Source organism: Meles meles, chromosome 18 (assembly GCF_922984935.1).
Source record: "Meles meles chromosome 18, mMelMel3.1 paternal haplotype, whole genome shotgun sequence".
NCBI classification, from domain to species: Eukaryota; Metazoa; Chordata; class Mammalia; order Carnivora; family Mustelidae; genus Meles; species Meles meles.
Window position 1 is genome coordinate 24,627,861 of NC_060083.1, and position 23,532 is coordinate 24,651,392.

At 49.8% G+C, this 23,532-nt stretch overlaps 1 protein-coding gene and 1 pseudogene across 12 annotated transcripts in view; one reads left to right on the forward strand and one right to left on the reverse strand.

The window, feature by feature from the left end:
• The window catches only part of RPH3AL (rabphilin 3A like (without C2 domains)), a 160,113-nt gene that overhangs the window by 114,151 nt on the left and 22,430 nt on the right, over positions 1-23,532 (forward strand). For 8 of the 12 annotated variants that reach the window (XR_006815891.1, XM_045984470.1, XM_045984463.1 and 5 more), the window contains one exon: positions 20,087-20,261. The exons of the other annotated variants lie outside the window; for them this stretch is intronic. Coding sequence is in view for 7 of the 8 variants with exons in the window: in XM_045984470.1 (XP_045840426.1) it covers positions 20,087-20,261 (175 nt within the window). In the remaining variant the exon portion in view is untranslated. The remainder of the gene's footprint in view (positions 1-20,086; positions 20,262-23,532) is intronic. 12 annotated transcript variants of the gene reach the window in all.
• On the reverse strand, positions 10,318-10,828 carry LOC123929158 (annotated as a pseudogene).

A 23,532-nucleotide genomic window follows, 5' to 3' on the forward strand; every position in this document is an offset into this window, starting at 1 on the left:
AAATAGCACGTGTTGGCAAGGATGTGGAGAGATTGGCCCCTCGCACACTGCTGGGGGGAATATGGAACATTGAGCCTTTGTGGACAAGCAGCTCCTCCGCAGATTAGTGACCTACCAGTTCTCCTTCTGGGCGTATCCCCTAAAGAACCGAAAGCAGGGACTCCAACGGACATCGTGCACTAATGTTCATTGCCACATTATTCACTTCAGCCTGCAGGTGGAAACAGCCCAGGTGTCGGCTGTTGATGAACGGACGGACAAAACGTTGTGTGTATTGATTATTGCTCATAGTACCCAGGCTTAAAAAGGAATGGAATTCTGACACGCGCTACAGCGTGGAAGAACCTGGAGGACGTTATGCTAAGGGAAGTAAGCTAGACCCAGAAGGACCAGTATTGTAGGGCCCCATGTATGTGAGCTCCCTGGAGTAGTCAAACTCATAGAAGGTGGAATGGTGGTCGCCAGGGGCCAGGGGTTGGGGGAAGCAGGGGCCAGAGTTTCAAATGAAAATAAAAACTGGACACGAATGGGAGTGGTAGGAATGCAGTCACGTGAGTGTATTTCATGGCCCTGGACTGTATAGCTAAAAATGGGCAGAATGGTAAGATTTATGTAATGTATATTTTAACCACAGTTTTAAAAAGGAGGGAGGGGGCGCCTGGGTGGCTCGGTTGGTTAAGCATCTGCCTTCAGCTCAGGTCATGATCTCAGGACTCTGGGATTAAGCCCTACATTGGACTCCCTGCTCAGCAGGGAGTCTGCTTCTCCCTCTGCTGCTCCCCCTGCTTGTGCTCTCTGGCTCAGTCTCTCTCAAATAAATAAAAAAAAATCTTAAAAAAATAAAAATTTTAAAAGGGGGAAGGGTGGAGACTGACCAGGGTGTACCTCTTTGAGAAGGTAAGATGGAAGCAAAGACCTAAAGAAGGTAGAGCAGGGAGGCCAGGGGCTCTAGGGGAGGAGCTGTCCGGGATGGGGACACACTGTGCCGACGTATTCACAGAGAAGCATGGAGCTGGTGAGATAACCCCCCTTCCGAATTCAAAGTCCTGAGTTCCACTCAGGTGGGGGCAAGCCTTTGTGGGGTGCGCCTTTGACCATAGAGAGATGGGTTGACGTGGCCGGCTATGAAACCTTACCAGGAGCATGGCCCACAGCTCCTAATTCTTGGCTCTGTCACAGCGTGGGCACCCCCCACTTACTTAGCCACCGCATGGTGCTTCAGTGGTCTGTGGGCTTGGGAACTTTGTGATCTGTGTGACCAACCTCATATATAGCATAACAAGGTACAGTCCAGCTTCACTGTCCCTGTGGGTACACAACCCAGCTCTCCCCCCATGCCTCTGTTATTAGACCTCTATGACCTGGTTTTCTTTGCTATGATATCGTCATGTGTGTGTCCCTGGGAGGTAGGCGAAAAGCTAGGGAGAAAGAATATAATTTGGTTGTTTTCCTGCATTAATTTGAATAAAAATTTGGATCATCAGATTTTCCTGCCCAGTTTTTCAGATGCTAAATGACATTGGCTGGCACGATTGTGCCCCTCCCCCAGCCAGCTGTCTTGCAGATGGAGACTAGGGAGTAGAGTGTGACTCCATTCTTCAGGAAATATTTATTAAGCTCCTAGGTGGTGCCCAGCCCTGGAAAAACACATCCATCCCCTCTTCTAACGAAATAACTCAAGTCACATGACCTGCCACAGTGCCAGAAAATCCCTCTGTCAAAAAACAAAGCAGAAAAGAATTGGCCTTTGTTGGGATCCTCCTCTGGGCCAGGCATGGGGCTCTGTATCCCCACTTTCCAGCCCAATGGAAGCTCTGGGACCTCAAGTGACAAGTCCAAGGTGACACAGGAAGGACACAAAGAGCTGGGATTTTAACCTGGCCGTCTGACAGGCTCTTACCACCAGACCAGCTTCCTGCTCCTGATTTTCCACCAGACCAGTGACCACTGCTCTCAAGAATAGGCCCTCAGCCCTCCTATTCCAGGACAGCTCCAGGGCTGGAGGGAGACTGGATGGATGGATGAATAGAGGTGGTCCTCAGCCTCTCTCCCCTTTGTTGCCAAAGTAGTCATCCCCCACCTCCCCAGGGACTCCTGGATTCCTGCCCTGCTTCTTCTTGTTTTGATTTTGTAAGTCATTACATCCCAGACCAGGCCAATGCACCCAGAACTGGAGCCCAGCCTGGCCCTGACCACTTTCTAATAACCATCTGCATCTCTGAACCTGGCTTTTGGTCCCAGCACCTGGTTGTCCCCTTGACCCTTGAACTTTGCCGGCTGTTCCCAAACTGCATCAACTTGAGGGTCATGTCACGGTTTTGGGCCAGCTCCTGATGCTCCCTTGTCTACAAACTAAATCAGAGTGGCCCTTTTGGTAGGAGTCCCGGCTGGGTCGTCTCCACACTGCACCTGGTACCTTTTGCATATCATCTCCTATGCACAATGTCCCACCCCCCACTCCTGGTTGTACGACCTAGAGAAACTCTCAGAGTGCTCCCCAGGAAACATGACCAAGAGTGCACACAACAGTGTATTTTGTTACAGCAAAAAAACTGCAGACAGCCCAAATGGCCTTTCACAGTGCAGTGGGTAGATAAATCATGGCTGTGGAATAATATATAGCAGTGAAAAAAAGAACTGCAGCTAAACTCATCAAAGGATGAATTAAAAACACAATAAGCAAAAGGAAAAAAGTCACCAAAGAATACACAGTGATCCAAGAATATGATGTTCAGAAACAAGTAATGGTAAATACTAATTTTATTTAGAAAGGCATACATACGTGGTTTTTTGTTTTCTGTTTTGTTGTTGTTTAATAGAAAAACAAGGGATTGCTTAACACAAGATTCCTTTTTTTTTTTTTTTAAAGAGCCTGTCTCGAGATGTGGGAAAGTTTTTCTCCCCCCGCCCCTTTTTTTTGACAGAGACAAGAAAGGAAACACAAGCACGGGGGAGTGGGAGAGGGAGAACTAGGCTTCCTGCTGAGCAGGGAGCCTCATGCAGGGCTTGATCCCAGAACCCCAGGATCACGACCTGAGCGGAAGGCAGATGCATAACGACTGAGCCACACAGACGCCCCAACACAAGGTTCCTAATGGCTTCCTCTGGAAGACGGGGAGGGCTTAGAGGGACTTCTCAGATTCAATAATACTTACTTTCTTCACCAGTTCACAGGTGTTTACTTGAGTTATGGTTCTTTGAAATATACCGTGTTCTCATGCAGTTTCGTGTGGATGCTGGATTTCACAGCACAACCCTTAAAGATAACAAGGGGTTGCAAAAACCAGAGTCCAAAAAGCTTGAGTCAGTGCTAAGAACAAAAACTTTAAAGATCTCTCAGAAAGCAGGAGGGGAGAAAGCTGCAAACAATAAGAGAGACCACCGTGCCTCTGGAAGACAGACAAGGCCATGGAACCTCAGAATTCTCGGTTTTCCCCAAGAAGGAGCAAAAGCCATTGGAAATGAAGCAATAATCAGATCCGTAGCTGAGGAAAGCCTTCCCGTGAGGCCCACCAGTCCTGCCGGGTAGTGGTCAGCCCAGAAACACTTTCACGTTGGCCGTGGAATATGTTTCTGAGCCTGTGTTTAAACACAGTCATGTTTGTTGTTCTGGGAATTGAATCAAAATCAGAGAGCTCCTCTGAAAAGACCTGGCTGGGTATAATTGGCCTGTCCAATTTTCTGGTTCCAGCTCTATTCATTTCCCGCGTGCAGCCCACTCCATCTGGGGACAGAGGCGGGCTCCGTGGCCAAACACCACCACAACACGCTTGCCCTCTCAAATCTGGCTTGGAACAGGCAAAACAGTTAAATATTTGGGGGGCAGAGGGATTTCAGGCTGCCGAAGAGTAAGAGCGGGCCCACAGGCTCTGTTGACAAAGCAAGTGATTAGCAACAGTTGTGAAAGCGTCCTGAGCCTGCCTCGGATTTGGTGACCTCGCTAGACCACTCCGAAAACGGGGACAAGATGGCCTGTGGGACCCAAGAGAGAAGGAAGATAGGGGAAATACTTAACTATCATATTAAAATTAGTATTTAACTGTCTTGCTGCATGTGGGGAATGAATAGAGCTGGAATCAGAACATTGGACAGGCCCATTATACCCTGTGGCGGGGGGTGGTCCCTGTTCTCAGTGGCTTGCGGGGACCTTACCACATCACAGGTGATGGGGAGACACGGGGGGCCAGGACGGCACCCGAGAGACACAGCCCCAGAGCGGAGGCAGTGAGGAAGGGGTGAGGCCCCAGGTGGAGGCCCCACACAGCCCCGCAGCAGCCACAGAGAGCCACCTCCCTCCCAACTGGCAAACAGTCCTCACCAGGAATTGTGCGGAAGCCTCCCAGGAGCGAGCCCCTTGCCAGGGGTTAATGGAAGCCAAAGCATTTCCTTTGGTTCTGAAATAATCTAGCCACGGTGTTTAAATTATCTGTCAAGAAAACAGATAGCACCCTCAGAAGAGTCTTTCTCACTGCATTTTTTTTCCGTTCCACTACGCTGCCAGTTGCTTGCCTTCCAGACTGATCTGCTTGCTCAAAAACCACTTGAAATGAGAAGAAAATTCACAAGGGCTCCCTCACGCCTTCGGGCTGTGGTGGGGTTGGCAGAGAGGTCAGGTGTGAGCTCCATCTTGGCTGAGGCTTGATTTCCAGTCCGTCTCCTGATGAGGCGCAGGCCTGGCCCCAGTGTGGGGAACCCGCCAGCCCTCAGCAGTACCCAGGAAGCCGGAGACTGTCCAGACGGGATGAGCTGGGGCCTACAGGATGGGGAGATAGCCAGACTCCCCAACACACACACACACACACACACACACACACACACACACTGTCTCTCTCTCTCTCTCTCTCTCTCTCTCTCTCTCTCTCTCTCTCTGGAGGTTTTTAAAGTACTATCCTTTTATTTTATTTTATTTTATTTTATTTATTTGACAGAGACAGAGAGGGAATACAAGCAGGGAAAGCAGGAAAGGGAGAAGCAGGCTTCCCTCGGAGCAGGGAGCCTAATGTGGGGCTCAATCCCAGGACGCTGGAATCATGACCTGAGGCGAAGGCAGACACTTAATGACTGAGCCACCCAGGCACCCCAAGTGTTATCCTTTAAAAATCTTTATCCTTTAAAACACAAATACTGCCAGGAGGGGTTTGACTTAGCTTTCTGGAACATGTCAGTCATGAGTTAGCACTTCCCAAGGGGTAAGTGGAGAGCCTGCAGTAGGAGGAGAGCTCTGTCCTGCTGCTCTGGGGCTGCTCAAAGGCCTTTGTTGGTGCAGGATGGCTAGGTTTCACCCTCCAGGACCTTGGGGATGGATATAGGGAAGGCCGTCAGAACAGAACAGCTCCTGAAGGCAGGGCATGAAACACAGTCTCCGTAGAAAAACTTGGCGGTGGCCCTCAGTCTGGGGTGGATTTATGCCACGGGCCACTCATTTGCAAGCACATTCGATCTTTTCTTCCATGGCTCTGTCTTAACACAGAGGCGGTGCTGAATGAATGTTGTTTGAATTAATATCTGCTCCGTCTTCAGAGGCTGATTGTAAGCGTCATCTTTCTGGCATAAGGGAAGCCAGCAATGAGGAAAGATGGCTGCTCTCATCTCAGTTTGTACAGAGCAAAAATGGCAAGGAAAAGGAGAACATTTTCAAAACAAGAGAGATAGGGAATGAGAGAAGGAGGAAGAGAAAGGAAAAAAATTCAGAAAATCATGTATTTCAGTGTGACAAAACTTTCCCCTAGTTTTAATTCTGCTGGTTGCCTTAAAGGGACGGATATGTGTGTACTTACCTATAGAAGTTTTTAAATATTTAAGGCAGTATTTGTCTAATTGCTTACGTTACAATAGAGACAGTGTCTGTTAACACCCCTTGGCCTCTGAGAATGAGGAGCCCACTGCTTTTTTATCAGCCACTTTTTAATCAGTTAATTAACATACAGTGTATTAATTTCAGAGGTAGAGGTCAGTGATTCATCAGTTGTAGGCAACACCCAGTGCTCATCGCATCACGTGCCCTCCTTATGCCCATCACCTGGTTACCCCCTCCCTTCCAGCAACCCTAAGTTTGTTTCCTATGATTAAGAGTCTCTTATGATTTGTCTCCCTCTCTGATTTGGTCTTGTTTTATTTTTCGCTCCCTTCCCCTATGCTCTTCTGTTTTGTTTCTTACATTCCACATATGTGTGAAATTATATGATAATTGTCTTTCTCTAATTGACTTCTTTCACTTAGCATAATACCCTCTAGTTCCATCCATGTCATTGCAAATGGCCAGATTTCTTTTTCCTTTCTTTTTTTTTTTTTTTTTGGATGGCTGAGTTGATATTCCATTGTGTATATATACCACTTCTTCTTTATCCATAGTTTGGCTGTTGTGGACATTGCAGCCATAAACATTTGGGTGCACGCGCCCCTTTGGGTCCCTACATTTGTATCTTTAGGGTAAATACCCAGTAGTGCGATTGCTGGATCATAGGGTAGCTCTATTTTCAACTTTTTGAGGAACCTCCATGCTGTTTTCCAGAGTGGTTCCACCAGCTTGCATTCCTACCAACAGTGTGGGAGGGTTCCCCTTTCTCCACACCCTCTTCAACACCTGTCATTTCCTGACTTGTTAATTTTAGTCATTATGACTGGTGTGAAGTGGTATCTCATTGTGGTTTTAATTTGTTTTTCCCTGATGCCGAGTGATTTTTCATGTGTCTGTTATAGCCATTTGGGTGTCTTCTTTGGAGAAGTGTCTGCTCATGTCTTCTGCCCATTTTTTAATTGGGTTATTTGTTCTTTGGGTGTTGAGTTTGATAAATTCTTTATAGATTTTGGACACTAGCCCTTTATCTGATAAGACATTTGCAAATATCTTCTCCTGTTCTGTCGATTGTCTTTTTTTTTATTGACTCTTTCCTTTGCTGTGCAGAAAAAGCTTTTTATCTTGATGAGGTCCCAACAGTTCATTTTTGCCCTTGCTTCCCTTATCTTTAGCGGTGTGTCTAGCAAGAAGTTGCTGCAGCTGAGGCCAAAGAGGTTGCTGCCTGTGTTCTCCTCAAGGATTTTTAGTTTCCTGTCTCACATTGAGGTCTTTCATCCATTTTGAGTCTATTTTTGTGTGTTGTGTAAGGAAATGGTCCAATTTCATTTTTCTGCATGTGGCTGTCCAATTTTCCCAACACTATTTGTTGAAGAGGCTGTCTTTTTTCCATTGGACATTCTTTCCGGCTTTGTTGAAGATTAGTTGGCCGTAGAGTTGAGGGTCCATTTCTGAGCTCTCTATTCTGTTCCATTGATCTATGTGTCTGGTTTTGTGCCAGTACCATACTATCTTGATGGTTACAGCTTTGTAATAGAGCTTGAAGTCTAGAATTGTGATACCACCAATTTTGGTTTTCCTTTTCAACATTCCTTTGGCTATTCAGGGTCTTCTCTGGTTGCATACAAATTTTAGGATTATTTGTTCTAGCTATGTGGAAAAAGTTGATGGTATTTTGATAGGGATACACTGAATGTGTAGATTACTCTGGGTAGCTTAGACATTTTCACAATGTTTATTCTTCCAATCCATGAACATGGAATGTTTTTCCATTTCTTTGTGTCTTGCTCCATTTCTTTCATGAGTACTCTATGGTTTTTCTGAGTGCAGATCCTTTATGTCTTTGGTTAGGTTTAGTCCTATGTATGTTACTATGTATGTATGTCTAGTCCTATGTATGTATGTATGTTTCAAGCCAGTTTTTGCTTTTGTTGAGACAATCTGGAATTTTGGGTCAGAGTCTCTTTTGTTAACTGATTTTTTTTTTTTAAGAGATTTTATTTATTTATTTAACAGAGAACATGAGCAGGGGGGAGGAGCAAGGGAAGAGGGAGAAGCAGGCTCCCTGACCCCGATGTGGGGCTCCATCTCATGATCTTCCGGATCATGACCTGAGCCAAAGGCAGACGCTTAACCGATGGAACCACCCAGGCGCCCATTAGCTGATTATTTTACATCTACATTTTAAGCATCATTTCCTTCACATTTTTATCATTTTGTAGTTATGCATACCCAGTTATTTACACTGAATTCTGTCTTTATTTCCTTGATCACTGTTCATTTTCTGGTACCATAAGTTTCCCACTCAGGAGCTTTTTATTTTAATTCATTTGTTGATCAAATGAACTCTACTTTTGAGCAATTTTTTTTTAGGAAAACTGGATGTACCTGTTTTCTATTTTTTGCTGATGTGACCCACAGTACCTTTTCAGGGTAAGAATCACAGCCATACTCCGGATCGCACACTCCCTTACCTAGGGCAAGTAGAGGTTGCTGTTCTAGGGTTGAGGGCTGGCAGATACTGCAGGGCTCCCTGGGCTGCCTCTGTGTGGAAACAGGCCCAGTGGCCTACTCTCTGCCCCCACTCGCTGCTCACGCTGAGCAGACACACGGTTAAGTCCATGCCACAGTCACACACACTATATAAATGCTGAGTCTCCTTCCTCCTTGAGTAGGGCAATAGGTAATCAAGCCGTTAGCCAGACCTTTAAGGTGTGATGGTCCCAATCTGGTTTGAACTAGTACTAAAAATGCATTTGTGTGTTACATTAGCACATCTCATGTCAATTTGCCTTGCTTGGTATCAACTTGTCGCTGTTGGCTGTAATTATGGCTTTTCATACTCAGCTTGTCACCACGGAAACCTGGTAAGAGGGTCCTGGCCAGCTGTCTTTGAGAGCAGATGCCCTCCAGCCAATAGCACATGATGCCCCTGCCCTTCCTGCTTTGTGAAGGACCCAGTGCTGGAAGCCCCGATTCCCTTTGGAAAACTGTCCAGGTTTTTCCCCTCGTCAAAATTCCGAGTCCTGGGGTGCCTGGGTAGCTCAGTCACTGAAACATCTGCCTTTGCCTCAGGTGATGGTCCCAGGGTCCTGGGATCGACTCTCATATCTGGCCCCCGGCTCCATGGGGAGCCTGCTTTTCCCTCTCCCTCTCCCTCTACCTCTCCCCCTGCTTATGCACGCTCACGCTCTCTTTCTTTCTCTCTTTCTCCCTGGCCAGGTCTTAATTTACAAAAGTGACTAAGTGACAACACAGAGGCGAATGCCCTTGAAAGAACAATCTATTGCGTATAGTTCCCAAGAGAAGGGGGCACGCCACACACAGGTCATATGGGGAAGCACCAGGTTCAGTCAGGAGGCAGGAAAGAGTAAGGGGAAAGCCTAGGCCAGGGCCTTTACTAGGGTTTCTATGGGAAGGGCTAGGCAGGGCAGGGTAACTGTCTTTGGATTGGCTAGTTGAAGCAGTTTCAGGAGGCATTGGGGCATACGGGGCGGCCCTGGTTAATTTAGGGCAGGGGGATACTGGCCGGGTGGGTGAGGGTCAGCTAAGGCAGTGATTGGTGGTGTGGGGATGAGGGCTTGTCACATAACCTTCACATGCCTGCAAAAAACACACAGGGCCAATAGCAACGTCTTTGGCCAGTAGTTTGGCCATGTGATCAATGGATGCCAAATAGACAAATACAGAATCTAAAGAAAAGTTAGAACACATTGTCCCTAAGTTAGTTCAGATTGAGAAATGCAAAAATAGCATTTGTTTTAGCAAACCCGTGTATGATTTTATAAGAGGTTGAAGAGGGCAGGTCCCAGGCCAGACTGCATGGGCTCTAGTTTATGTTCTTGTCTTCCCTGTTCTCTCTGCACTGGGTGTGTCCTCGTCTATAAAATAGAGTTACGCTGACACCGACAGATGGGATATTGGTGAGAGTTAAATAAGTTACTGTATATAAACTCCTGAGAATGGTCACTAACACACACATAGTGCTCAACAATTACTGGGGATTTAACTTCTTAATTTTTTGTAACCATTAAACACCTCAGGGTCAGGTGAAGATCACTTTTTTTTAAAGATTGATTTATTTGCCAGAGAGAGAACACCAGCAGGGGAAGCGGCAGGCAGAGGGAGAGGAAGAAGCAGACTCCCCGCTGAGTAGGGAGCCTGATGAAGGACTCAATCCCAGGGCCCCGGGATCATGACCTGAGTAGAAGGTAAACACTTAACTGGCTGAGCCACTCAGGCACCCCTAAAGATCATATTTATGATAATTATCTTGACCCCTACATCCCCCAAATGAAAATTACTATGATCTGATTAATTCCTTTTGAATTTTTCATTTCTGTGCCATATTTTAATTGACCTGGTATTTAGATCATGACTTAATGGTCTGAGATTCAATTTTCCCTGAAGGTTTTTACTGATTTTTTTTTCCTCAATGACAAATGAATAATGAAACGCTATGCCCTTTTCTTAAAAAATCTTATTAACACAGTATTTATTTGCCTTCCCTCTGTCAAACCCTAAGCCAACCACTTTCTGCAGGCTACCTGGGGAGGTATAGGAAAAGGAACATAGAGGGCAGATGAGACTCAGGAGAAAGACTTATGGGAGGTGGAGACAGCTCCTTCAGATGGTGAAGAGGATGAGAAAGGCCACCAGCAGGCAAAAGAACCTCATGGCCTCCGAGACTGCAAAGCCCAGAATGGCATAGAAGAAGAGCTGTTGCTTCAGAGAGGGATTTCTGGCCTAACCAACGATGAGACTCCCCAACACAGCAGCCCCAGTCCCAATGAACTTGGCTTCCCTGTCGATGTCCCTGAGATGCACTGGTTTGAAAGCTGTGGCTGGGAATAAGTGAGGTCAGGGGATGTGGGGCTGCCAAGCTGCTGAGGTTCTTATAGGGTACCCCATCTGTCAGTGTCCCTGGTGCTTTTAGCCCCACTGCAGACAGTGAGAGGTGAGAGGTGCTCCTGTCCAAGAAGGGGGTGGAGATGAACTTTGCACAGGCAGACATCACAGGGAGTGAGGGCTGTGGCAGGAGAGCTGCTCCCAGAGCAGAGAAGACAGAGAGCGAAATGTTATGCCCTTTTACAGCTTTTTTGATTTTTTATCTTCTGTTGTGCAGAGCCTTCTCTTTTCCTGTCAGAAACCCCTGTAAACCCTCTTCGGGCTCCAGCCTGCACTGGTTACTGAGAGTCAACCTCATGGGACTTCCTTCCACCACCCTCCAGAGTTGGAAACACTGCTTCTAGGAGCCTGTGTCTTCCTCTTTTTTGTTTTTCACCTGCATTTTGCTGGAGCCCATCCTTAAGTAGCCTCTTAAAAAGAGAGCGTGTAAGGAAAACTTGGAGTCCTTGCAAGTCTAAAAAGTCTCTACTTTGCTCTCATGTTCAGTTGATAGTTTGGATGATAGAACACTAGATGCATACCTTTTTTCAACCCGTGTTGTCGATGATAAGTCTGATACTATTCTGATTCTGGTTTCCTCATAGGTCTGTTTCTTTCTGGAAGCTTCTACGATCTTCTTTTTTATATTTGGAACTAAATGATTTTATGAGTATGTAACTATTGCTTTTTTAACTTTTCATTTTTCCTACCTTATATTCAATAAAAATCCTTTAATCTGAAGACAAATGTTCTTCTTCAGGTCCAGGATTTTTTTTTTTTTTAATTTCTCTTTTTGGGAAGTCTATTATTCGGAGTTAGATCCCTCAAATTGAGCATTTTTGTTCCCTATCACTTCTTTTACATTTTTCTGTTTCATTCTCTTTGTGTTCCACATTCCAAATTTCCTCATTTTTCTCTTTCAGCCTTTATTTTACATTTTTATATTTCCACTTTGTATTTTTAACTTCTAGGAGCCTTTTCTTCTCCAGTTGTTGCTTTTAAGTCCCTGAATTTAGCTTTCCTACTTTAGTCAATTAGTTATCAAAATACCTGATTATTTCTTTTTCTAGAAGTGTCTAAATAGAGGATGGACCTCCTGCTGGAGGCCTGGAGCCCTAAATGGCTTAAAACAACAATCATTTCTTTGCTCTTGAGTCTGCAGTGTGGGCTGGGTGCAGCAGGGAGGTTCTTCTGCTGAGACCTCCCAGGGTCATCCAAGGGCTGCAGTCATGGACCATTCAACGGGGGGATGGGTCTGAGAAGGCTCCCTCCTCTGGGGATGGTGCTGGCTATGGCTGGGGTGCCTCCGTTCTTCTCCATGTGACCTCTCATCTCGTACACTGGACAAGGCTCTCTCACAGGATGGCCACAGTGTTCCAGACAGTGAGAAGGGAAGCTGCCTGGCCTCTCGAGATCTGGCCAGAAGTCCCGTGTTCCCACCACCACAATCTGTTGGTCAAAGTAAGTCACAAGCCTAGAGCAGATGTGAGGGGTGGGGAAACAGACCCCACTTCTTGATGGGAGGAAAGGATAATAATTGGGGGCCATTTTTAAAGCTTCTGTAACCTCCTGGCTTCTCACTCTGTCTTACTCTGCTCAGGCTGCCATAACAAGAGAGCACAGAAGGAAGGCTTAAACAACTAGAATTTACTGCTCACCCTCTGGAGGCTGGAAGTCCCAGATCAGAGCTCCAGCAGAGCTGGTTCCCACTGAGAGCACTCTTCCTGTCCTGCAGATGGCTGCCCTCTCCATGTGTCCTCCCACAGAGGCGAGAGAAGCAAGCTCTCTGTTGTCTCTTCTAAGGCCACGAATGCCATCACGAGGGACCCACCCTTACGGCCCCATCTAGCCCTAACTACCTCCCAAAGACCCATCTCAAAACACTGCCTCCCAGTACATCAACATAGGAATTGGGACATGGGACCCACTTCAGTCCATGGCACTGTCTAAGCCAGGGCTTCTCTTAAGGAACTTGAGTTACATAAAACCTTGAAACTCAGATGAGCTCATAGCCTCAGCTGGCAGATTTTGGTGTACTTTCAGGCACCAGGGCCCTATGTGCATCCTAACAAGATTTGGAGCTTTCAATCTGGTGCAGGAAACAGGCATATACATGGGTAGTCAGAACTGTGTGTGCATTGCAGTGGGAGACCTGCACAGTTCTGTGGAAGCTTCTGGATAAATGTCATTTCCTAAAGGCTGGATTTCTTCATCCCAGCCCAGGGAGGGGAGAAGGAAAACAGGTACAAAGGCCTGGAAGCAACAGACAGCTTGATGTGGTCAGGGAGTGGGAGTGGCTCTCTCTGGCTGATCCCGAGGACAGGGCAGGAGGAGGCAAGAGATGGGGCTGGTGAGGGAGGCAAGGCTGGTAGAGTTCTGGGGTCCTGTTGGCCATGCTGTGGAGTTTAGCTTGCCCAGTGGAGTTCCCAGGAGGTTGACATGCTGTGCGTGCATGCATGTGTGTATACGTGTTCAGGTAATGGGTTAGGAAAGGCTGTGCAGCCTCTCTGCCAGGTGGGTTTACCCCTTAAGAAACTCTTTTTATAAGACCAAAGTGGAAGCAGGAAGGCTTCTCTGTAACAGGCCATTTCCTGTGGCTTTTCAAGACCAGGCCAGCCTGGAGCTTGTTAAGCAGACAGAACATGGTCTCCCTAAAGACAGAGCCCAAGTTCTGTCCCCTGAAGATGACTCCTTTGCTTTGCTTTCCTCGTTTATTCATTCAGTTTGTCTGTCGGCAACATTCTTGCCACGCCGCAGCTCCTCGCGGGGCCCTGGGAATACGGGGGTGGCTCGGGCACAGCCTTGCCCTTGGGCTCCCAGCTCCCTGGCTGGGCAAAATGCTGGAGCTGCCGCATTTGCATGTGGCCTCCAGGAGCGTGGCAGACCGGCTCTGCCTCGGCTCCAGGTGGTGCGGAAGACTTCTGACGGGCAGTGTCACTGCCTTGGTGGGAGATGAGGATGAAGGGCATGCCAGGTGGAAGGAACAACATGTGCAAAGGCCGCAGACTGTACCTCGGCCCAGACCCAGGTGTGGATACCTCACCTGAATGCATTCAGGGGCACTCCCGAGTTGTTTGGGAGGCAGGGAGAGGCAGTAGCACATGGAAGGGGTGGGGTAACGGGCAGGGACACAGGTCTTGGGCCGTCCCTTGCCCATCCTCCCCAGTGGCTGGTCCCCTAGGATCCTCTTCTTCCTGACAGGCCTGGCACTCACCGCCTTCTCCAGCCACAGCCATTTAGGAAACGCCAATGATTAGCGATCGTTATCATGGTAATTAAAATTCCCTGGGAACAGCTTGGCTAATATCCATCAGTAGCTGCAGTCAGGTTGGCCGTGAGCTGAAATCCTAATGAAAACCTCGAAGCAGAGCACAAATCAGTGCTCTACGGGGAGGGTTTCATGCCACTGGCCACCCCTCCAAATGCCACTGCGTGGGTCTTTTCCTAGTTAACAGCATTTTCAAGGCTGGCCGCCGTCCTGGCCTTATCACTGCAGACCACACGTGGGGAGAGGACTAGGGCTTTGCAGAGTCCCATGGTCTTTCCTGGCAGTGGAGGTTTTCCAGTCTGTGGAGGGCTTCTCCTGCTGCTATTCTTGGGGCGGGCCAGGGGTGGGGGGTGCTGGGCCAGCCCGCAGGGGATGGGCCTGGATGCTCAGAGCAGAAAAAACAGGATACAAAGTCAAAGCTCCCGTCCTGCGTTTTGCAAGGTTCGGTCCTGCGTTTTTCAAGGCACGAGAAGGTCAGAGAATGGGCAGGGATTCACGTGAGGGGAGGAGGCACCCCTCAGCCAGCTGGGATCCCTCCCACCTCAGCTCAGCAGTCCTGCTCTCCCCTGTGGAAGGCACTTTCCAAAACACTGTGTTTCACATGCTCCTTCCCAGGAGTGCCCTCCACAGTGGGTAAGGCCCCTGCGTGCTCTGGTCACCCCTGCTGTGGGGGCTCAGGAACTGCGGTTCCTCGAGCCGGTCTGGGATCGCTGGCCTTTCTGGTCTTCTGGTCTCTGTCCTCTGCGGTGGCGTCAGAAGCAGGCAGAACCCAGGCCCCGGGACTGTGAACTCACATGGAATGACTGACCCACTGGACTCCAGGGTAGCCCCATGGGGTCATCTTCCTGCTGAGCATAAATGTCAGAATGAATTATATGAAAGTTATGGGGGGATTTATAGGTCAAAATAATTGAATACCAAAAAACCATTGAATATCTGCATGTTCATGCAATGGAGCCTAATAACTTTGGATCTTGGGCTCTTTATCCTATTTTGGGGGGAGAGGACAGCAAAGCAAGGTTTTGTTTTGTTTTAAGATTTTATTTATGTATTTGATAGAGATCACAAGTAGGCAGAGAGGCAGGCAGAGAGAGGGGGAAGCAGACTCCCCACTAAGCAGAGAGCCTGATGCGGAGCTCAATCCCAGGACCCTGGGATCATGACCTGAGCCGAAGGCAGAGGCTTAACCCACTGAGCCACCCAGGCGCCCAAGGTTTATTGAGCGATAGCAAAGTGATGGTACAAAGCTCCCGGAGAGTGAGGGGACCCAAGAGGGTTGCCGTCTTTATCCTATTTTCTAAAAGCACTTTACTGATCAGTAGTTTTTAAAGCATGGGGTCGGGGTGGAGGTGGATCATTGCAACAGGAGATGAAGCTGAGGGCCTGGGGCCTGTTGGCTGTGATGAGCCAGGGGACCCAGGGACAGCGCGGGCTGCGGTGGCACTGGCGCTCTAGGAAGGGCTGGGAGTAAAGTCAGGAGGTTTGCGGGACACTGGTACGCCCTGCTGAGCACTTCTTCTTCTTCTTTTCAAGATTTTATTTATTTATTTGACAGACCACAAGCAGGGGGAGCGGGAGAGGGAGAAGCAGACTCCCCACTAAGCAAGGAGCCCAATGCAGGGCTCAATCCCACGACCATGGGATCGTGCCCTAAGCCGAAGGCAGACGTTTAACTGACAGAGCCACCCAGGCACTCCTAACACTTCTTCTTTATCCCTCTTTAATCTGAAACAGTTAATCCACTTCATTAATTACAAGGACTTAGGTGAAACCCTCAGGCCACATCTCTAGGAAGGTGACAGCTGTATGGATTGGGACACTTTTCGGCAAACTACCTATAGCTGCCAGTTCAGCCATGCAGCCTGTGTTTGCTGAGCACCTACTGTGTGTCAGACATGTGCTAGGAGTTCGAAGATACAGCGGTGAGTGCCCTGTCCCTGGGCCCCCTTCTGGATGGTAGAGCCTAGTGGTCTCTAAAAGTGAAAGGACCAGCGGCAGCTGGGTGGCTCAGTTGGTTAAGCGTCTGCCTTTGGCTCAAGTCATGATCCCAGAGTTCTGGGATTGAGTCCTGCATCAGGCTCCCTGCTCAGCAGGGAGTCTGCTTCTTCTCCCTCTGCCTGCTGCTCCTCCTGCTTGTGCTCTCTCTCTCTGTCAAATAAATAAAATCTTAAAAAAATAAAATGAAAGGACCAGCCAAAAGGCAGACACGACTCAAGTGTCCATCCATGGATGAATGGCTAGATAAAATGTGGTATAGACCTACAATGGAATACTAGTGTTGAACCTCAAGAAGGAAGAAAATTCTGACACAGGCTGCAACACCTTGAGGATCTTATGCTCAGTGAAAGGCCAGTCACAAAAGGATCAGTATCCCACGATTCCATTCATATGAAGTACCTAGAATCCTCAAATTCTTTCTGAATCAGATTCTCAGAAAGTAGAATGGTGGCTGTTAGGGACTGGGGGGACAGGGGACTAGGGAGCTGTTGTTCCGTAGGTGCAGAATTTCCATTTTACAAGATATAAGTGCTCTGGAGATGGGTTATACAACATGAATGTGCTTCACACTACTGAACCATACACTTAGAAATGGCTAAGATGGTAAATTTCATGTTATGGATTTATTTTTTAATTATTTAATATTTTATTTAGTTGATAGTATGCATGAGCAGGGTGGCAGTCAGCGCGGGGTGCAGGGGGAGAACCAGACTCCCTGCTGATCAGGGAACTGGACAAGACAGAGGGCTTGATCCCAGGACCCAGAGATCATGACCTGAGCCCAAGGCAGACCCTCAACCAACTGAGCCACCTATGGACATTTTTTAAACTAAAATTAATTTTAATTTAAAACAAAAAAGGAAAGTGAGACCGAAATAAGTCAATCGGAGAAAGACAACTATCATATGATCTCCCTGATATGAGGAAGTGGAGATGCAACATGGAGGGTTTGGGGGTAGGAAAAGAATAAATGAAACAAGATGGGATTGGGAGGGAGACAAACCATAAGTGACTCTTAATCTCACAAAACAAACTGAGGGTTGCTGGGGAGAGGGGGGTTGGGAGAGGGGTGTGGGGTTATGGACATTGGGGAGGGTATGTGCTATGGTGAGTGCTGTGAAGTGTGTAAACCTGGCGATTCACAGACCTGTACCCCTGGGGATAAAAATACATTATATGTTTATAAAAAAATTTTTTTTAATTAAAAAAAAAAAAAGGAAAGTGAGGGCTATGCACATGCCTGGGCCAGAACCATAGTCCCAGCTCTGGAGGAAGAGCCGAGAAGCCCACGATGTGGCCTCAGTGAGAATCAGGCATGCGTCTGGCCCTGTGGAGTCTCCAAACGCAGCTCCATATCCTCTCTTGGTACGTCCCACTGAAAGCCACACAACAGTAACACATAAACCTTGTCCCTGAGTCACCCTTGGTGTCGTCCCCTCCAGTCCCCCTCAAAGAGGCCCACACAAGGTGCCCCAGAGGGGACCGTAGGACCCCCATCCTCCCTCCTGTGGCACCTAACTCTGGTGGCCTCAGATCCCGACATGCATGTCTCCCGCATCCGGCAACCCAAGGGAACTGCTCTGAGCTGGTCCCCAGACCAGACCCTAGATCTCACCAGGAAATGTAGTGCAGGCTTCCCAGCCTAAAGGCACTTAGCACTCCCCACTGGAGTCTCAGCTCTTCTTCCTGGAGGGTGGTCTGGCAATGGATGTCCCCATCTAAACTTAGACACGTGCCTTGACCCAGCAGATCCGCCCCCAGGGTGTTTTGGTTATCCCCATTATGGGTGTAAGGCCATAACGGACACCTAACTGATGTGTTTGCAAAGATGATCGCTGCGGCGCTGTTCACAAGAGTGAAACTTTGGAAACCAGGTAAATGTCTATCCGTGGAAGGCTGGTGTAATTAGGTTTCATAAATCCAAACTCTGAAGTCATGAAAAAGTGGTGGTGGAGACACAGAACCGTTGCTCTGATGCAAGGTGAGGTGGGAGGCAAACACAGGGTGCTTCTACACGATCCTTCAGAACAAATTCTGTACATACCCGGGGCATGCAGTTGGTTCTTGAGGGCTTGTTCCATTCGGTCCCCCTGAGGCCCAGCCCATGTTGGGGGGGCAGGAGGCCGGTGTGCTCAGGGGAGGGCAGGCAAAGCAGAGGCAGAGTGAGCCCCTCGCTGGCCACCTGTGGCCTCTTGGGCTTGGGCCTGTGTTCTCAGGAACAACATAGCAGCTCCGCCGAGACAGGGTGGCCTTGGCAGCCACTGCTTGAGCCCCTTCCCTCTGCCTGTATAGCAGTTCCCTCCCCTCAAGGCGCCCAGTCTGCAGGACACTCAGTCCCCATGAGGTCTGCCCTGCTGAGGCTTTACTCACCACTTAGCCACACTTAGTGAGCATCTACTTTGCATCCATAAATCGTTGGGATGAGACTCTGGGGCCTCCACTGTGCAACAGAGGCCAGTAGAATGACGGGTGGTCTTGGGCAAGTTGCTTAAGTTGCTGGAGCCTCAATTTTCCCATCTGGAAAGTGGGGATAGTAACAGAGCTTCTTCAAAGAACTTATCACCAGATGCCTCTGGCAATGGGGAGGAGACTTTAATTTTGCACCACATCAATTTTAGACTGTGCGTGCACAAATAAATACTTACTGTAGGAGGGCCGTGAGAGGATCAGAATGGGTTTTTTAAAGGGGCCTCCACTGGCATTCATCCTACCAGACGGATTCTCTGTTGTTCAAGAGCCACGCGAAAGCAGGCCCTTCTGCAAGGGTACCTGGGAGGGAGGGGTGAGTGATTCGAGCCAGGGACAGGTTTGGGATTCAGTGGCCCCAGTCCTGGCACTCTGGAGCATAGGAGATGACTCATGACAGCGGAGTGATTTCAGTGCCGCGCGGTTAGGTGCCGAGTCTGTGCAGACCGATTACCCGGGTTGAGCTTCTCTAGGAAAACCTGTTGAGTAGATTCTAAGTGGGAAGCACTGTATGTTCTTTGGCTCTGTTGGAGAACCCTATGTACTTTGGTATCTTAAAGGCTCTGAGAATCCTGCAGTAATGCTTCGTTTAACCTAGTGCTTCCCAAGTGTACATGATTAGGAACTTTTTTTTTTTTTTGGTCCAGCCTATGTTAACAACCCATAGAACTGAGGTACAGAGGAGGCTTGGTGATTAGGAAACTCAGTCCTAGAGAAAATCAGGGCAGCCTCTGGCCTTCTGATTTTAAATTCTCTCTTCTGAGGGGCGCCTGGGTGGCTCAGTTAGTTAAGCATCCAACTCTTGATTTTGGCTCAGGTCATGATCTCAGGGTTGTGAGACGGAGGCCACCGTGGAGCTTGCTTAAGGGTCTCTCTCTCCTCTCCCTCTACCCCTCCCCACCTCCCTCTCCAATAAATAAATTACTCAGGAACTTGGTCCACTGGTTTTAGGATTTCCTTGTCTGTCAGATCAGAGGAAGAGGGTGGCAGTGACGGCCATGAGCATCACATCTGTCTGGTGGCGTCTTACATTCATTCCAGAGTCTGGTCCTCGTGGCTGCCCTGTGAGACAGGCCCTCCTCCTACTTCTACCTCCTGGTGGTGAAACTAGGAATCTGGAAGGTCCATATGTCCCTATCTCACAGCAGCCCGGTGACAGATCCAAGGTTTGGACCCCAGCCATCTGCTCTGAATCGCCAAAGTCTTCTCTGAGAAGGTCACGTTCCTTCACACTCTCCCCGTCCTCTTACTGAATACCCTGAAGGTATATCCTTCGGTGGGAAAGAGATCAGGGAGTACTTGAAGTAGGCATGGAGATTTCGATGACCATATCTTGGTGCTGCTAGGAATTCTAACCTGGGACTCTCTGAGGTTGGGGCCCTCCCTGCACTGGCACAGAGAGCGCCCCATCCCCAGGGAGCTCTCCAGGACAGCTTCCAGTATTGCACCGTCCCCCAGCCCGGCCCTTCTCCGAGCTTCCTGCTGCTCGCTCTGCCCCAGAGCCTTGAGGGAAGGGGCAGAGGGGAGGAATGCAGGTAGCGTACGGAGCACCTTCTGGGCGTCCACAGCACAGAGCCCTTTCCAACAGGAGAGGAGGGCGGGCCAGTGTGGGAGAGCAGTACAGGGAGGGCTGCCCTGCGTCCCTTGCTCTAAGCAGATGTCACCCCTGCCAGGTCTGGAAGAGGTCGGGGGCCTGGTTCTACAAAGGGCTCCCCAAGTACATCCTGCCGCTGAAGACCCCTGGCCGGGCCGATGACCCCCACTTCCGACCTCTGCCCATGGAGCCCATCGAGCAAAAGCCCAGAAGCACTGAGACTAGTCGTGTCTACACGTGGGCCCGAGGGAGAGGTAAGTCCCCTTTGCCGCCTGTCCCAAGATAGCAGCTGTCACAATCCCGCAGTCAGCCAGCTGGGCAGTGCCACGGCACCAGGCCGGTGTCTTCCACACCTGCACGGGGCTCATCCTGGCACATCGTCCCTCCCTGGGCCCTCAGCTTGCCACCCACGCCCACGTGGGCAGCTGGACCTTAGCACAGGGATCGCTTGGAGCAGAGGATCCACTGGGGGGCCATTTCACAAACTAAGGCTCCTTTGGGCCTAGGGATGCTGTGAGCGCTATAGATCTTCGCAAGAACATGATGCCTACTGAGGTTTCTCGCAAAGTATGAAAATGCAGCTTTCTAAAGCTGGCCTGTACCATCTCTTCTCGGCACTTCTGTTGCATCTCAGGAAGGGAGGACTCCAGGCTTCCCTGGTCCTAATGAGCAGATGACTGTGCCCAGGGCCCTCTGGGTCATGTGGAAGCTGCACTGCTGTGGCAGCCGGCCAGGTGGCCGCCGTCGGAAGGGAGCTCAGCCCCACTGGTGGTCACGGTACCTGGTATGGTAGATGGCCCTCCCCGGTTTGCAGGATGCTTTAATGTTCGTGATCTTCATTTTTAAAATTCCCGGTCTCACATCAGGCTCCAGAGGTGATCAGGGTGGGTATTTAAGCCTGTTTTATAGACGTGTCGCCTGAGGCCCAGAGAAGAGGTTGCACTTACTGAGCTGCTGTGTGGCTGAGATGCGACCAAAAGGCAGGGTCTTGTCCTCTGGGCCCTCGCTCCTTCCGGCCTAAAAGGTCCAAGTGGAGGAGCCTCATAGACGTGGCAGCTGTTTCTGTGGGGCTCTTAAAGATCTTTGTGTTTGGTTTAAGACCTGGCATCTATCTTTATATCATTTGGGCTTTTTTTCCCTTGTTGCAAAATTAAGGTGTGTTTTTTACAAAATGTTGAAGGCTGCCAAGTGATATCCTGTGGAAAGTAAACGTCAGCTGTAGGTCAGCCTGTCCAGCCATGACCGGCATTAACAGCAGGGCCTCTGTTCTCCTGAAACCCTCTCCTAGGCGTCCCCCGCCGCTTTGTCCAGAAGGCCTTCCTTGCAAATTCTGCTGGCCTCTGTTTGCACTTCTCCTTCCCACAAGTTTGCCGTCACTGCCGCAGCAAAACCCTTGTAGGGACCGTGGGCAAAGGCAAGGGTCCCCTGGGCAGGCGGGCAGGGGCACAGGCTGTGTGGGACTGGCCTCAGGGAGGCACGCGGAATGGAGTTTTCTGGAGAAGTGGCTCCCTCCTCCACTCGGTCTCTTTTCCACCCTCCAACTGAGGCTTCCTCCTGCCCCTGCCCTGTTCGGGCACACCTGTGTCCCTTGGGGTGATGGAGGAGTTACAGCTGGGGAGATAGAATGTTGTCCTGAGTGGGCCCCAGGGGTCCTCACTGCCCTGTGTGCTCAGCATCCACGCGGGGCACACGTTCACACACACTCATGTGCTCACGCACACCCCTGGGAAGGACAGGGCCTCCCTTCCCCCAGTCATGCAGACACATGATGATGCGGGTGAGGAGGCCAGCGGCCCACACACACACAGGTGGCATGATTTATTAACTGAGTTTGCACTGTGGCCAGGCCGGACCATGTGGAGGTCCTCCAGGTGAACTTGGGCTCTGTCTGCAGACTGGGTCAGAAGCTTCCAGGGTTCTGGAGCAGGAGGCAGCACATCTTTGTGCAGCCCCCGGGCCAGGCATGTTGCAGTTCTGTGATGATCCCCATTTTAGTGACGAGCGGGAAGGGGGGTCCAGGCAGATGACTTATGTGTCTTGCCCATGGGCAGCAGAAAGGTGACAGTTGCTGGCTCCAGGCTGGTTGGAGAGGCCCAGAGGGTATCTGCATACATGCAGAGATGGGGTACACTGGGGGGTGCTTGGAGTATGTGGTATGGGCAGGCCTGAACTTGAGAAAAGCCACAGTCGAGAGGGAGGAAGACTAGGAGCTGGTGAACGACATGGAGGAGGCATTGCTGGGGAGGGAGGACGAAAGCTCAGACATTCTATGCCACGGTGACCAAAGCACCAGGGGTTTGCAAGGAAGGGGTCACAAGCCTGATCCTGTGGTTGTCCTCTTTGATGAGTCCCTGCGAAAAGGGATCTGTGCTTTCTGATTGAGTTTGGTTCCCCTGGCCATTGCAGACCCTACCGTGTACTCACAGAGGCATTTGGGTGGCTGTTGGACCGCTGTGGGAGACTGGAAGCCCAGGCCACCTGGAACCATCCTTGTGATGGGCCTGGGCCTGGGACGAGGGGAGGTCAGCCCCACACTAGCCGTTCTGTGGTTTCCTGGTGGTGTACAGGTCTGGAGATCAGGCCTGTAGCAGCCCCACAATAATGCTCTGCCTTGCCTGTCTGGAAGCCTCCTGAGCTGCCAGGGGCTACTACCTCAGTCCCAATTCCTTCTCAATCTGGTCTCCAGGCTGTCAGACTCCTGGCGGCAGACAGCCACTGGCCGGCAGCCTTGGGAGTCTGGCATAGGGACCTCACGGGGCCTTTCTAAACGACTGACAACTGGAGAACCAATTAACATACTCCCAGCTCCAGGAGTGGCTTCCCCTCCCCAGCCTACCATCAGCCATACCCAGGTGCCCAGCAGTTGGTTGGGGTCAAAACTATAGTTTGTGGGCCAAGTGAAAGCCTGTGTGGTAAGCCTAGCCCTTAGAGCACCCCATTCAACCCAAACTGAGCTCAGGGCCAGGCAGAAATAGAGGGACCAGCACTGGGGCGGGGACCCCCCCCACCACCACCACAGTGGAAGCTGCATACGGGCAGAGCCATGTCTGTCCTGAATAGGCCAGTTCCTTACTACCTAGCATGGGAGAGACATGGGATAGAGGCTTCTTAGGTAAATGAGTGGATGAATGAATGAATGAACTACCCATACCCCCCACCAGGATATTTGAAAAACTGTGAAAGGATTTTCCCTAGGGCCTGCAGGCTCCCCTGGGTCACAGTTCTGTTGGACAACCCCAAGAGAGACTTGAAGACTATGAAAACCACCCCCACTCTCATGAAGCAGCTCCCCTCGTGATGCAGAGCCCCGGCCTCTGGAAACCCCAAGACCATCATCCCCCTCCTGCCCCACAGTCCCTGCTTCCCAGCATGAAAGCTGATCCTAGGGGACACCTGGGGGGCTCCATCGGCTAAGCATCTCCTCAGGTTGTGGTCTCAGGGTTGTGGGATCAAGTGGGGAGTCTGCTTCTTCCTCTCCCTCTGCACCCCCAACCCCGCTCATGTGTCCTCTCTCGCGCGCACTTG